Source organism: Scyliorhinus canicula, chromosome 12, assembly GCF_902713615.1.
Source record: "Scyliorhinus canicula chromosome 12, sScyCan1.1, whole genome shotgun sequence".
Taxonomy (NCBI): domain Eukaryota; kingdom Metazoa; phylum Chordata; class Chondrichthyes; order Carcharhiniformes; family Scyliorhinidae; genus Scyliorhinus; species Scyliorhinus canicula.
Window position 1 is genome coordinate 113,669,393 of NC_052157.1, and position 16,009 is coordinate 113,685,401.

The window sequence follows — 16,009 nt, forward strand, 5'->3', positions numbered from 1 at the left end:
TTTTGCAGCCAAGAGAACATTTCTTCATGGTTTATCATGTGATGTCTCTGGACAGAAATGTGTGTTTGCTTCAACTGCTGTTTGTAAGAACGAGATTAAATGAAAATAATGGGCTTTGTTTCAGCTTCAAATTCTTAGCATCTTGGTCTAGCTACAATTTAAATGCAAAATGCATATTTATTAACCTGATGCATGCTGTGGTGTAAACCTGCCACATCCACCGCCCTCTGCAGCACAGCATGGACAAACACCGTTTCTCATTAGATAGTGATTAGTTAGACATATGGAGCTTCAGCAGCAGCTGCATGCCTCCTGCATTCAAAAAACCGAGCCCGAGACACGAGTGCATATTCTTATGCCTTCCCTCCGGGTATATCACCTTGCAACAGGTGTCGGGCAAAAGGTTCAAGTTTTCTCATCACTTGCACCATGCTGAAATCAAATGTTGTCATGATAGCTTGGACTGAGACAGCCACCTTAATGTTCTGGATCGTCAAATTCAATGCTGTATTGCAGACCTGTTGGCATCCATTTAATGCAATTCCTTGTGATGGCTTTGGCAAAGAAACCGAGCTTCTATCGGATGCAGTGCCAAGTGTTTGAGCTGCACGAGCTCGAAGAAAATGTGTTGAAGATATCATTTCTAAATCTACTACTAGGTTGTTTTCCTGTGTATTAATCATTTGAGACCCTGAACATCAGTGAAAGTATGATTTTTAGTTTTAAACAAATTAGAGCCACAGGTATTTTATTTCAAAGCATGTGGTATTTTGAATTATTAGTCTTCAGCGTAGCTAGAATTTCAACATGCAACAGCTTCATTCATACCTATTAAAAACATTAATTGCAGAAAACTTTACTTTTCTGACTGGGGAATCGTACATAGAGGTGATGCTGTTTTTCTTGATTTATATTAATAACTTGGAATTGGGTGTACAGGGCACAATTTCAAAATATGATGATGACTCAAGACTTGGAAAGATTGTGTTGATTCCTGGTTAATTTGCTGTCAGTCTAGATTCAATAAAATCTGAGATGGATTTGCAGGTATCATATCATTTAATAATAACTAACTTGCAAGGCTGACTCAATCCATAGGACCTCAGGACACACACACTGTCTTCTGAGAGCCCAGAATAAAGAGAGAGAGTATACAAAGAAACTTCTGCTGATATATTCAAAATCACAGTAAGATTCACATATAAGCTTCCCATTGGTCATTCTATACACCTCCTGACCTGGCCCTATATCCTAATTGGTCACTTTGCATTGTAACCCCAGCATCCTTTTCACCTTGCTCACCATGCGGCCACCCTCCCCCGATGGTTTCAAACAGGCTTTGGCTAAATCTCTTTGTCCTTTGTCTGTGAGCCCCCTACCATCGGACCGGCCCTACTAACATCGGACCGGCCCTACTATCTATCCTATCTTAACTAATAATTCTAATTTTATCACATTCATTTATTCATTTCCTCAATTGCAAACCTTGAAGAGGACAGCGATTGGCTTCCAAGAGGATACAGATAGGCTTGTGGAATGGGCAGACACGTAGCCTATGACATTTAATGCAGAGAAGTATGAAGTGATACATTTCAGTCAGAACGAGGAGAGGTGATATAAGCTAAAAGGTACAATTCGGAAGGAATTGCAGGAGCAGAGTGTATATGTACATAAATCATTGAAGCTGGTCGGACATGTTGGGAAAGTAGTTAATAATTTGTACTAAATCCTGAGCTTTATAAGTAGGACAGAGTGTACTAAAGCAAGTAAATTATGAACCTTCATAAAACTGGTTCAGCCTTGGGGCAGCACGGTGGTGCAGTGGTTAGCACTGCTAACTCACGGCGCCGAGGACCCGGATTCGATCTCGGCCCCTGGTCACTGTCCATGTGGAGTTTGCACATTCTCCCCATGTCTGCATGGGTCTCGTCCCCAATACCTGAAAAGATGTGCAGGGTAGGTGGATTGGCAGTGGTAAATGTTGCCCTTAATTGGAAAAAAGTGTGTTGGTTTTGAAATTCTTGAGAATTCTTTGAAAAGTAACAGGCATGTTAGATGGAGAAATGCAGTGGCTGTCGTGTAGATGCACTTCAGGAAAGCGTTTGACAAGTGACCATATGAAAGATTACTAGAGAAGAATAACAGTATAGAGTTGGGAGAGGATAGCAAATAGATTTAAATTGTTACAAGGGGGAAAAGCAGTCGGCGTGAGGGAGTGGTTGGAATTGGTCATTGATTTCATTCGTGGTTCGGTTCTGGGGTCACCTCTGTTAATAATTTGTCCTAAATCCTGAGCTTTATAAATAGGGTCAGAGAGTACCAAAGCAAGTAAATTATGAACCTTCATAAAACGGGTTCAGCCTGGGGGCAGCATGGTGGTGCAGTGGTTAGCACTGCTACCTCACGGCGTCGAGGACATTGGAGGTTGTGGATGATGTTCAAAAGTAAAAGATATAGTTAGCAAATGACATTGGCTGGCTCCTCTATGAGGCAGGGCATCTCCCAGAGTGAGGCGCAAAGTCCCATTGCCAGCCAGTTAACGGAGAGTTAAAATGGACGCAGGTGATTGGCAGGGATGCATTCCCCACCGACTCTTCGGTTGGCGGGGCAGGAAAACCTACCATTGGAAATCCAGAAACAGATGGGCTATGTTGGAACTGTACACACACCGTTTAGGCCATGGCTGGAATACTGTGTATGGTTTTGGTCACTGCACTATAGGAAAGATGTGTTTGTACAGGAGAGGGTAAGGAGGAGATTTCTGAGTATGTTCTATGACTGGAGAAGTTTGGTTGTGAGGAGAGATTGGATAGGTTTGTCATTTTTTTTTTTTGCAACAGATGAGCCCGAGGAAAGATTTAATTGAAGTGTATAAAATGGAATAGTCCAGATATCTAGTTGACTGCCGGAATTCTCTGGCCATGGTGACTATGTTTCCGCCGGCAGCGTATTCCCGCAGCGTGGGGTGGCTTCAATGGGAAATCCCATTGACAAGTGGCAGGAGTATAGAAACCCACGACCAGCGAAAGGCACAGTGTGGGACCAAAGAAGGCCCCGTACCCCTAGGACGTTGTGCCCATGAGCAGGGCAAGAAGTAAGGCGAGAAATAAGAATTTTAAAGGCGATTCAAGAAGAATTATTTTCAGATGGTGGTGGACATCTCTCAAACTCATTGCCTGAAAGGGTGGTAGATGCAGAACCCATCATAATTCAGGTGCATATCCAACTACTAAATGTTGCCTTAACCTACAAGACTGTAGACCAAGAGCTCGAAAGTGTAATTGGGCTGCATGGCTCTTTGCCAGCTGGCGCAGTTGGGGCTGGTTTAGCACAGGTCTAAAGAGCTGGCTTTTAAAGCAGACCAAGACAGGCCAGCAGCGTGGTTCAATTCCTGTACCAGCCTCCCCGAACAGGCGCCGGAATGTGGCGACTAGGGGCTTTTCACACTAACTTAATTTGAAGCCTACTTGTGACAATAAGCGATTTTCATTTCATTTCAGACATGATGGGCTGAGGAGCCTCCTTATGTGCTGTAACTTTCTATGTTAGATTTTCTGTTGTTGGCAATGATCATTGCCAACGCTTGTGTAGCGTCATGTTACTTGCCACTTTTCAGCCCAAGCCTGCAATTGATGGCATCACCTCTCCACTTGCAGGATGATAGGACAGCTCATGAACCAATGTCACCTGGAAAAATATTCATGGAACTTAAGTAAATCATCGAATTTCTACAATGCAGAAGGAGGCCATTTGGCACCTCCAAAAAAGCACCTAACCTATATATCTTTTGATACTAAGGGGCAATTTGGGGAAGGGCGGGGGGGTCGACAACCGACAAACTCCACATAGACAGTGACCCAAGGAAGAAATTGAAGTTCGGGCGGCACGGTTAACATTGCTGCCTCACAGCGCCAGGGACCCGGGTTCAATTCCGACCTCGGGTGACTGTGTGAAGTTTGCAGTTTTCCAATGTCTGCGTGGGTTTCCTCTGGGTGCTCCTCCCACAGTCCAAAGATGTGCAGGTTAGGAGGATTGGCTATGCTAAGTTGCCCCTAGGTGGGATTATAGGAATAGGGTGGGGAATGAATTGGGTCTAGGCAGTGTGCTCCTTCAGAGGGCCGGTGCAGACCCGATGGGATGAATGGCCTCCTGCACTGCAGTGGTGCTATGATTCTATTTATTCTATGAACCCGGGTCACTGGTGCTGTTAGGCAGCCCTGTGCCACCGTGCCGCCCAAGTGAGGATAGGCCCAAGCACGGTGCCATGTTCCCAATCTGTTAACTGTGAATGTATAGCACAGGATAATTCAGCACTTTCAGAACAGAAGGAAAGAAAATTAAGCAAAAAACTGGATGAAATGAAAAATGAAAATCGCTTGTTGTCACAAGTAGGCTTCAAATGAAGTTACTGTGAAAAGCCCCTAGTCGCCACATTTCGGCGCCTGTTCGGGGAGGCTGGTACGTATTTTGAACCGTGCTGCTGGCCTGCTTGGTCTGCTTTAAAAGCCAGCTCTTTTGTGCTAAACCAGCCCCTTCTTAAAGCTATCCTTTGTATCGGCTGAACTAGGAACCGAATTGAAGGGAGATGCAGTCAGCCCATGATCCATTCTCTTCTATAAAGACTGATGAGTGTTTTGTGGATTCAATTTATACTTTTTGATTTATTTATGGGGATGCAAGTGTTGCTGACAAGGTTGCCCATCCATAAGTGCCCTCGAGAAGCTGGTGGTGAGCTACCACCTTGAACTGCTTTGATCCATATGGTGTAGGTACACCCACAATGCTGTTCGGTAGGCATACTGCAGTGGTGATGTAGTACATATTGGTGGAGACTGAGGAACACTATCTATGGAGTGAGTCACTCACCTTTGGATCCGTATCTTTCTTGGCTTTTTTTTTCAGGACTGGTGAGAAAAGGGTGATGCCTTCAAAGTACGTGTCAATGGAATTTAGTTGACTCTGGCTATTAAGGAACCAACACCTGTTGAAATAAAATAACAGTCAGTATATTGTATCAGATGTAATTCCTGGCCAAATTATCTTGAAAAATCCAAGTCACAAGAATGAGAAATAGAAGGACAAATTATTATTCTGTTGACAGAATGCTGGCTTGTGACAGACAGTTACAGACTCTGCTTCTTTCTGCAGAGGTTCCCTGTTGATGGTTGGTTGCATTGCATTTATATTAAGTTCTGCCTCCAGAGACATCCAAAGCACAGTGATTCCGCTTAGATTGCAGCTTTCTAATTTGTTTTTACATTGCACACTTGTGTGGACCGTACCCCATAAATATTCCATTAATCTGATGGTTGTTTGGCAGTGCAGAATTTAAATATTACTGCGTATTTTGCAGCAGCAGGAGGTGGCCCGCCATTGGTTGGCAGGGGAGGGGATCTTCTGGCCCTGTCGTTGTCAACTGACTTTCCCATTGAATGTATCCCTTGTCACCGTGGGGGCACACTGTCAGCGGGACAGGAGTCCCACTGACGTGAATGGCTGGAAAGTTCGGCTAAATTTTTGTCTTGTACTCACTAAGACAGATTGCAAGATGATCAGCAGTAAAGGGACCAACAATTTATACTATATTAGAAGAGAGTGCTGATTGGAAGGCATGGACCCTTAATTGGTCGAGGTGTTGCCATGGAGAGCGCAGCAGGAATCCGTTAACTGCCAAGTTACTGTTCAAGCTAAGCCCAGACAGGCTGACTCTGGTCAAGACAGGTCGACTCTGGTCAAGGCATGTCCACATATTGCTTCTTTTAACCACGCAGAAGCTTGGGGGACAGCTGTTCCTTTGTTCATTCAGCATGGAGGTTCCTTCACCGATCAGCGCTCTCTTCTGCAGTATATGTTGTTTCATTTACTGTTGGCAATCTTGCGACCTACCCTGAGAGGGCAAGATAAAAAGCAGGTCTCTGATTTTCAGCAATATTCAAGTTCCATTAAACTGTTCCTTGTGCAACATACCATCAAGGCAGGTGAGTGAGTCTCAGCAGTTGATTGTAACATGAGCTGGAGGCCATTTGCACCCACCTGAGATGAAATAGAAATTCTTGCTTTTATCCCTTAAATGCTTAAGACTAAACGAAGGCTGCTTTCTTTGCGTGATAGAAATTGGAATACCAGAGGCAGGCAGGCTCAAATTCCTCTTCAAAACCAGCTTAAAAGGTGCTTTGGTCATTTCTATACATATATTGGCATAGAAAAATGCAATAGGTCAGGCCAACTAGTCTCAGTTGGTGGTTGGAGGGGGAGACGGTGGCGTAGTGGCAGTCTCACTGGACGAGTAATCCAGAGGCTTGAACTAATGCTCTGGGGACAGTGGTTCAAATCATACTACTGTAGATGGTAGAATTTAAATTTGATTGACAAAACCAGGAATTAAAAGCTAGTCTTTGTAATCAACTATCTTTGATTGTTGTAAAAACCCATCTGGTTCACTAATGCGCTGTCTGTACTGGGTGTGACTCCAGCTCTCCGCAATGCTGTTGACTATTGAGGAAAATGGCCATCTGAAATGATCTAACAAGCTACTCCATTCAAGATGGACCTATTCAATGCTGGCCTCGTCAGCGACACCAGCATCCCATGAAATATTTTGAAACATCCTCCATGTGAGCAAATATGTCTTAAATCTGTTGTAGCTCTGGTTGTTAATTCATGATGTTGACAAGAGACCCTGCTCAATCGGTTTAGGCAGACACAAGAAAACACAAACTAACTGTGTGCGTTGGCACATTTCCAGCCATATTCTCGCCTATCCGCCTGTTACAATGTTTACCATAATCATCGGTGATTACTCGCCAACGAGAATGATTGGCCACATAAGAAACTCAGTGATACTGGTCATGGGTTCTGTAGGTTCTTGCATGGCTGATGTGGTCTATCCTTCAACTGCACACTTGACAGTTGTTTCCGAAAGAACATAGAACAGTACAGCACAGAACAGGCCCTTCGGCCCTCGATGTTGTGCCGAGCATTGCCCAAAACCAAGATCAAGCTATCCCACTCCCTGTCATTCGGGTGTGCTCCTTGTGCCAGTGCAATAACCGCTTGAAAGTTCCTAAAGTGTCCGACTCCACTATTACAGCAGGCAGTCCATTCCACACCCTAACCACTCTTGAGTAAAGAACCTACCTCGGACATCCCTCCTATATCTCCCACCCTGAACCTTATAGTTATGCCCCCTTGTAACAGCTACACCCACCTGAGGAAATAGTCTCTGAACATCCACTCTATCCCCCTCATCATCTTATAAACCTTTATTAAGTCGCCTCTCATCCTCCTCCGCTCCAAAGAGAAAAGCCCTAGCTCCCTCAACCTTTCCTCATAAGGCCTATCCTGCAAACCAGGCAGCATCCTGGTAAATCTCCTTTGCACCCTTTCCAATGCTTCCACATCCTTCCTATAGTGAGGTGACCAGAACTGCACACAATACTCCAAACGTGGTCTCACCAGGGTCATGTACAGTTGCAGCATAACCCCGTGGCTCTTAAACTCAAGCCCCCTGTTAGTAAACGCTAACACACTATAGGCCTTCTTCACGGCTCTATCCACTTGAGTGGCAAGCTTCAGAGATCTGTGGACATGAACCCCAAGATCTCTCTGTTCCTCCACATTCCTCAGAACCTTGCCGTGAAAGTTGGGATCAGTCATAGAACCATAGAATCTCCACAGTGCAGAAGGAGGTAATTCAGCCCATTGAGTCTGCATCGACCCTCTGAAAGAGTATCCTACCTAAGACCACTCCCCCGCCCTACCACCGTAACCCCACCTAACATGTACTAAGGGGCAACTTTTATCATGGCCAATCCACCTAACCTGCACATCGTTGGACTGTGGGAAGAAAGCAGAGCACTCGGAGGAAACCTACACGATCACGGGGAGAAAGTGTAAACTCCACACAGACAGTCATCCAAGGCCGAAATTGAACCTGGGTCCCTAGCGCTGTGAGGTAACCATGCTAATCACTGTGCCACCGTGTCGCCCCAAAGTCCTGTGAATCCCTTTTCAGGTGCCCTTTCCGAGCCTCTTCTTGCCGCTGGGTGTCCGCAAAGAGTCTTGTCCCTTCAATTAGGAGGTTCCTCCAGCTCGGTCTCTTCTGAGCAAGGGACTCCCAGATGTTGATGTCTGTGTTGCATATGCTGAGTATACAAATTGGATTCCAGAGCCCTTGTGGTCTTGTGTCACAAGTAGGCTTACATTGACACTGCAATGAAGCCACTGTAAAAAGCCCCTGGTTGCCACATTCCAGCGCCTGTTCGGGTACACAGAGGGAGAATTCAGAACGTTCAATTCACCTAACCAGCACGTCTTTTGGGACTTGTGGGAGGAAACAGGAGCACCTGGAGGAAACCCACGCAGACACGGGGAGAACGTGCAGACACCTCACAGACAGTGACCCAAGCCGGGAATCGAACCCGGATCCCTGTGAAGCATAAGTGCTAACCACTGTGCTACCGTGCTGTACATATATTCTGCATTACAAGAAAACTACTTTTGGGTGCAAGTCCATTGCAGTTTACACGGTCATTTAAAAGTTAAATTGGGTTTGTTACTTTGATAGTTTTACTTCTCAGTAGGAAAAAGAAAAGAAAACTGACGTTTATTTGGCAATACCGAATAATGGCACCAATGCAATTACTCTCACTGTGGTGAGGTGCACGGCCACAATATCACTGATCAGCAGCTTTCATCAACATACAGGATTCTCAGGGGGCTTGACTGCAGATGCTGAGAGGTTGTTTCCCCTTCTGGGAGAGTCTCGCACAAAAGGGCATAGTCTCAAGAATAAGGGGACGCACATTTAAGATTGATGAGGAATTTCTTCTCTTGGAGGGTATTGTATCTGTGGACTTCTTTAGCAGAGAACTGTAGAGGCTAGGTCGTTAAGTGTGTTCAAGGCTGAGAGATTTTTAATCAGTAAGGGAATCGAGGGTTATGTGGAATAAGGCATTAAAGTAGAGTTAAGGATTGTATCAGATTAGTCATGATTGCATTGAATGGCGGAGAAGACTCGATGGGTGAGTGGCCTACTTCTGCTCCTACGTCTTATGATCTATGACTAATGGGTGGCACGGTATCACAGTGGTTAGCACTGTTGCTTCACAGCTCCAGGATCCCAGGTTCGATTCCCGGCTTGGGTCACTATTTGAGACACGATCTCCCTGTGTCTGCGTGGATTTCCTCCGGGTGCTCCGATTTCCTCCCACAAGTCCCGAAAGACGTGCTGTTAGGTAATTTAGACATTCTGAATTCTCCTTCTGTGTAACCGAACAGGCACCGGAATGTGGTGACTAGGGGCTTTTCACAGCAACTTCATTGCAGTGTTAATGTAAGCCTATTTGTGACAACAAACACAATTTTAAAAATTTATTGGATTCTGAACTGGACCAGCCATATAAATGTTTGGCTACAAGAGCAGGTCAGAGGCCAGAAATTCTGCAACGAGTAACTCACCACCTGACTGCCCAAAACCTGTCCCCCATCAACAAGGCATTAGTCAGGAATGTGTTGGGATACTCACCACTCGCCTGGATGAGTGCAGCTCCAACAACGCTCGAAGCTTGACTGGCACCCGTTCCACAAACACTCAATCCTTCCACCACCAGCTCACAGTGGCAGCCATGTGTACCATCTACAAGATGCACTGCAGGATTTCACCAAGGCTCCTTGGACAACACCTTCCAACCCATGACTGCTAATGTCTAGAAGGGCAGAGGATGCATGGGAGCACAGCATCTGCAAGTTCCCCTCCAGGCTACTTGCCACCCTGACTTTGAAATGAAATGGATTGCAGTCACTTCACTGTGGCTGGTTTAAAATCCTGGAAACCCTGCCCCTCCACGCCCACTGACAACACTATGGATGTACCTAGACCTCGGGGCCTACGACAGTTCAAGAAAGCAGCTCACCACCACCTTCACGAGGACAGTTGGGGATGAACAATAAATGCTGCCCTAACCAGCAATGTAGACATCACGTAAATGGATATTAACAAAATCTCCGGGGGTAGACCTCCAGCAAAACAAGTAGTTGGATTGTGACCAATGTCCCGTCTAATTTTTGTTTGTGCATGGCCTGTTTGTTTTACTGGACAATTCCTTCAAGATTGTTGTGCAGCCGCGCATGTGTGCATCTTAAAGGGTGAAAATGGTTGTACATGGTCTTTTTGTCCTTGTGGTGTAAATTTCAGATCACTGCACAGCAATCTGGAAAAGTGTTTTTTGAACTTTGGTTACCAATTGCAAGATACAGGGCTATTTTCTTAGCATTCTGGAGTTTAAGCACGAGGGATTACCTTGGAAGCCCTTGTCAATGGCATGACGAGCATTTCATTTGGAAGTAGCGACTGGTGATGTAATTTCATCTATCTAACTATTCCAGATAAACTTACAAATCCTTTAACACAATCTAACCCTCTGTTGAATAAGTTCAGAGTTTTTGCCTCCCTTGCTCACCCCAGAAAAGGATACCAGGGGCGAGCTTGTACTTGCACCAAAAAGCGCTGTCTGACACCCTGAACTTGCTCTTTAGTAATTTGCTCCTGTACCTTTCTTGTCCTGTCGTCAGCATTTCTGTTCTGTAGTCAGCATTTCAAGTAGTGCTTGACCAAAAATGATGAAGCCTGCTGAAGCTGGGTTGGTCCATTGCTCCTTGCATCTTTCTTTCAGTATCGTCTCCGTTTCTATGATCCACTGGAATGCCTGTGCCCTGTCTCCACTTCATCGCGATGCTTTGGTTATCTGTGCTAAAGTAGTGAGATGCAGAAAGCTGAGACAGGACACTGGATCATTTACCTGGTAAATGACTAAATGAGAGATGGAGTGTGTGTGAGGAGAAAGAGGGAGTCTTGCTTTTGGATGGATATCTTTCCGGATACCTTTCTTCAATCTAGGCCTTCAGTGGAGGTTTTTGTTTACTTCTGTAATGGTTTTCATTGTAGATTCATCCAGGTCTTAAAGACCTCTGCAGGTTCAGAAAACAGCAGAACGGCAATATTTTGGAGAGAGAGTCACAGCTGCTCCTCTTGGTGTCCAGGATCAGACTGTCACTTCCTGTATCCGCTGAAAACCATCCCACTCGGGTAGGATCCAAGGACCACCTGTCGCCAGGCAGGATACGGCCTTTGGCAAATTCATTGGCCACCAGCCAGCCAATCGAACCAAATCCCTTCGATTTCTTGGGTGGTTTTTCTGTTCAGAAACTAAACTTCCACAGAACAGTGTACTATTTTGCAACTTCAGTTTGTCACTTTCTCTGCTTGACTTAAAGGTATATGTCCATTAAACATCCATAGATCAATATAATGAAAATGAAAATCGCTTATTGTCACGAGTAGGCTTCAATTAAGTTACTGTGAAAAGCCCCTAGTTGCCACATTCCGGCGCCTGTCCGGGGAGGCTGGTACGGGAATTGAACCGTGCTGCTGGCCTGCTTGGTCTGCTTTAAAATCCAGCGATTTAGCCTGGTGAGCTAAACCAGCCCCATAATAATCACAGTGAAAGAAATGGGAAATAAGGGAATCATGCAGAGAAACATACATAGAAAATGGATGCAGGTGGAGTCCATTCGGCCCTTCTGGCCTGCTTTGCCATTCATTATGATCATGGCTGATCATCAAGTTCAGTACCTTGATCCCTTTTGCCCCAAGAGCTATATCGAATTCAACGGAAAGGGCCCTTACAATATGTGATAATGGGATCAGAGGAATTGAGTTTCATGCTCACAATGTCATGAAACTACCTGACAATTTATCCGTTAGAGGATTCTTATGAACCCTTCTGGATGACAGGGAAGCACAGTGGTTAGCACTATTGCTTCTCAGTGCCACGGACTACGGTTCGATTCCGGCTTGGGTCACTGTTTGTGCGGAGTCTGCAATTTCTCCCTGTGTCTGCATGGGTTTCCTCTGGGTGCCCCAGTTTCGTCCTGCATGTCCCAAAAGACGTGTTTGTTAGGTTAATTGAACATTCTGAATTCTCCCTTTGTGTATCCGAACAGGCGGCGGAGTGTGACGACTAGGGGATTTTCACAGTAACTTCATTGTAGTGCTGATGTAAGCCTACTTGTGACACTAATAAAGATTATAAGAGTGCCCAATTCATTTTTTCCAATTAAGGCGCAATTCTGTGTGACCAATCCACCTAACCTGTCCATCTTTGGGTTGTGGGGGTGAAACCCACGCAGACACGGGGAGAATGTGTAAACTCCACATGGACAGTGATCCGGGGCCAGGATCAAACCTGGGTCCTCAAAGCCGTCTGCACCAGTGCTAACCACTGTGCCACCATGCCACCCCCATTATTATTATTATACTGCACCGCAGTGAGTTATTTTGTCAACCCCGACAATATCTTGGTCTATTTCGAAAGATGATGAAGCACCCTGTGCTGCGTGAACAACCGTCCTATTGTGGACCACCCTGACTGCAGTGCTTCATTCCCTCTGGGAAGTTGCCGCATCTCCCAAGATTAGGAGCCAGCGCGAATGAGTCTGCCTCCCCCTAGGTTTTGTAAGGCCCGGTTTACGTTGATATGATGGGGGACAGAATGAACACTCGAGTATCTATATATGCCGTTGAGAAAACCTTTGGCTGATGGATGCCTTTTCTGTTTTCTTAGTTTTCAGTTGACAGTGGAAATGTTTGATTATCTGGAATGTGAGCTCAACCTTTTCCAGGCAGGTGAGTTGGGATTTTCTATTTTAAACTGAATTGAGTATAGTGTACAGTCTTTGTTTTCTCATATTGCATAGCACTACATCAGCCAAGTTGGTACTAATGCAGTCTCCTCCAGAGTCCTCTGAAGATGTTGCCAGTGACCTTACTGCTGGGTAACAGAGTGCGTGACATGCCCAGTCATTTTACAGAAGCTGGATGGATGTGGCGATTAGTTGCAGATTGAACTTTGATACATTTGTCCACTTGGCTCAGTTCGCAAATCTCTCATCTGAATCAGAAGAATCTTGAGTTTGTATCCACTCCCAAGACTAAAGGCATATTCTCGCCTGACCCATCAGCCTGACAAATCACAGAAGAACTACTGCTTTGTTACAGACAGGCCATACTATGGATAAACCGTTAAATTGAGGCTTTCGATGTCCCATGCCTGTTTTCATGATTCAGCTGAAAAATATTCACTAGCTTTCGATAAAGAGCAGTTCACCCAGTGTCCTCTCAAAATGAACAGCATAATAAAATACAGTTTAACCGGGTGGCATGGTGGCACAGTGGTTAGTACTGGGTTTGATCCAGGCCCAGGGTCCCTGTCCGTGTGGAGTTTGCACATTCTCCCCATGTCTGCATGGGTCTCACTCCCACAACCCAAAGAGGAGCAGGGTAGGTGGATTGGCCGCGCTAAATTGCCCCTTAATTGGGAAAAAAATAAATTGTGTACTCTAAATTTATTTTTTTTAAATACAGTTTAACTAACTGGAATTTATCTCACTTTTTGTTTGTGGGCCTTTGCATTGACCATTACACCACATAATAACTGTGGCTACACTTAACCATTTGAACATGAAAAACTTTGGAATGTCTTGAGAGATGCAATAAGGCACTAGATAGAAGTTTATTCTTTCTTGATTGATGATCCTGCAGTGATGACTTTGTTTGCATTGAACATCCTGGCCTTTCATGTCTGTCTGACATCTGTAGCCTGCAGAGACAGGAATTCTCTGAAGCGGATTAAAAAGGCAATGCCTTGGATTACACAGCGTATCGAGCTAGTTTAAAAAAAAAGATTTTCAGTCTGTCACGCCCGTGACCTCACACTTTGGTACAAATGTAAAATAGTCCATTTTTTTTGAAGAAAAAAGCAAAGCAGTAGTTTTCTGCTGCTAATCTCCAGAGAAACAACCACTCTTCAATTGTTCTGAAAATTTGCAATTGAACATCATGGCCCTGAAGGGACAAGCTGTATTAAACATAACCGTGCCTTGAAGCAGAATAATAAATATTTCTGAAAATAGAGACGTTGTTGAAGCTTTGCGTCTTGCACTCTCAGGACAAACTTGAGAATCACAAGTTTCAAACGATAGCAAACATTTATACTACAGTGGAAAAGGCTGCTGATAGGCAAGTCGACTCTGGTTGAGATGTAGTCGTGGAGAAAGCAACAGGGAGCTAGGGCTCCAACTGGTTTCAAGGTAATTTGAAAAAGGTGCAAGGCTTAAATGTATTCCTTCTGTTTGTAGACAACTGGTTGCAGCGGACAAATGTATTTCGCTTATAGAAAGCGAAAATGAGCCTTGTTATTGGTTATCTTAATTTGGTTGTTAGAATGGCTGTTTTGCACACAGGATTGTTTAGCAAGTGCTGCCTAATAATTTAATCACCTGGGGCAGACAAAGCTTTGCCTTGGGAGTTTGCAGGCTGGTTGATTACAAGTCTACTATGAACAACCAGTGGAACATGTTGTTTGATTGGATCCATCAATTAATGGGATATATGACTTACTTGCCTTCCAGCGCTGAAATTCAAACATACAATCATAGAATTTACAGTGCAGAAGGAGGCCATTCAGCCCATCGACTCTGCATCGACCCTTGGAAAGAGCACCCTACCTAAGTCCACACCTCCACCCTATCCCCAAACCTCCACCCTATCCCCACACCTCCACCCTATCCCCGTAACCCCACCAAACCTTTTTTTGGACACTAAGTGCAAATTAGCATGGCCAATCCTGCATATATGCTGCACACCTTTGGACTGTGGGAGGAAACCGGAGCATCCGGAGGAAACCCACGCAGACATGGGGAGAAAGTGCAGACTCCACACACACTGACACAAGCCGGGAATCGAACCTTGAGCTGTGAAGCAACTGTGCTAACTACTGTGCTACTGTGCTTCCCTCTGCTACAATGCTGTCCAAATCACATGATGTTGCTCAGTTGTGTGGTCGGTGGAACGTCTTTCTGGACTGCGACAGTATCTAATTAGCGGAAAATAGTGCATTGTAACAGTGTGAAACAGCTTCTGTAATAGATTTTTGGGATACTTTAAGTTCATTTGAGGTAGGTCAACACTTTGCAGGTCTTTAATTGGCAGCCTTTCACCCAATTACCCAGGGCAGTGGCAACGTATCCCAAAATCTTGAACAATGTTCAAGAACGAAATTTCGCGCTGTGATTAAGCAGTGGCAGCACGATCTTCTGCCTGCCATTCAATTGATATATTTGAATTTCCACGCTGGTACAATGCTAGATATGTAGGCCATACACCCCAACAATTGGCTGATCAAACCAAACAACATATTTCCCCAGCTGTTTGTAATCAGTGGAGTAAACCCGCACCCAACCAGCCAATGTTTGGAAATCCAAAACAAAACTTCTCTTAAGATGTGATTCTGAGATTTAACAGGGCTTGCTGAACAATGTGGAACACGCTAATAGCTACACTAACAGCCAATTCAACGTAATCAATCAAGCTCACAACATAGTTCAATTATGTTTGCAAGAAGTGATTGTAAATGAAAGGAATATGTTTAGCCTTGTGCCTTTTTTGAATTACCTGGGAGCTTGAGGAGCCATTGTTCCCAGTTGCTTTCTACATGGCAATGGCTCGGCAAATTTGAGTCAACTTGCCAGCGGCAACAACAGTCTTTTCTCCTGCAGTACGAATTATTGTGATTGTTTGAAATTTGACATTCTTGCCTTTGTCCTGAGTGAAAGACGAAAAGTTTCAGCACCATGTCTCTCTTCTCATCAGTAATCAAGTTCTGCACTGCAAGCAACTACTAGAATAATAAATTGTAAGTTAAATGCTATGGTACTCCTGTCCTCATCAAAATACTTATCTCCCAATTTGCCATGAATGATGTTACAGGAGATCTTGCATGCATTTGGATAAGAAACGTGAGGGTTTTAGAAGTATACGATCATCCTTTTCATTCAGGTAACAGTTTAGCCGACTCTCAGTTCATTCTCTCAATCCCTCCCTTGAAGTGGTTACCTTGCAGTATCATCACCAGACTGCATACTGAGGTTCACTCTCTGTATCTTGCTAATA

The 16,009-nt window shown here is 44.7% G+C and overlaps 1 protein-coding gene across 7 annotated transcripts in view; it reads left to right on the forward strand.

The window, feature by feature from the left end:
• hip1 (huntingtin interacting protein 1) overlaps window positions 1–16,009 on the forward strand; it is a 308,710-nt gene that overhangs the window by 178,662 nt on the left and 114,039 nt on the right. For all 7 annotated transcript variants that reach the window (XM_038813806.1, XM_038813808.1, XM_038813807.1 and 4 more), the window contains one exon: window positions 12,624–12,685. In XM_038813806.1, the coding sequence (XP_038669734.1) occupies window positions 12,624–12,685 (62 nt within the window). The remainder of the gene's footprint in view (window positions 1–12,623; window positions 12,686–16,009) is intronic.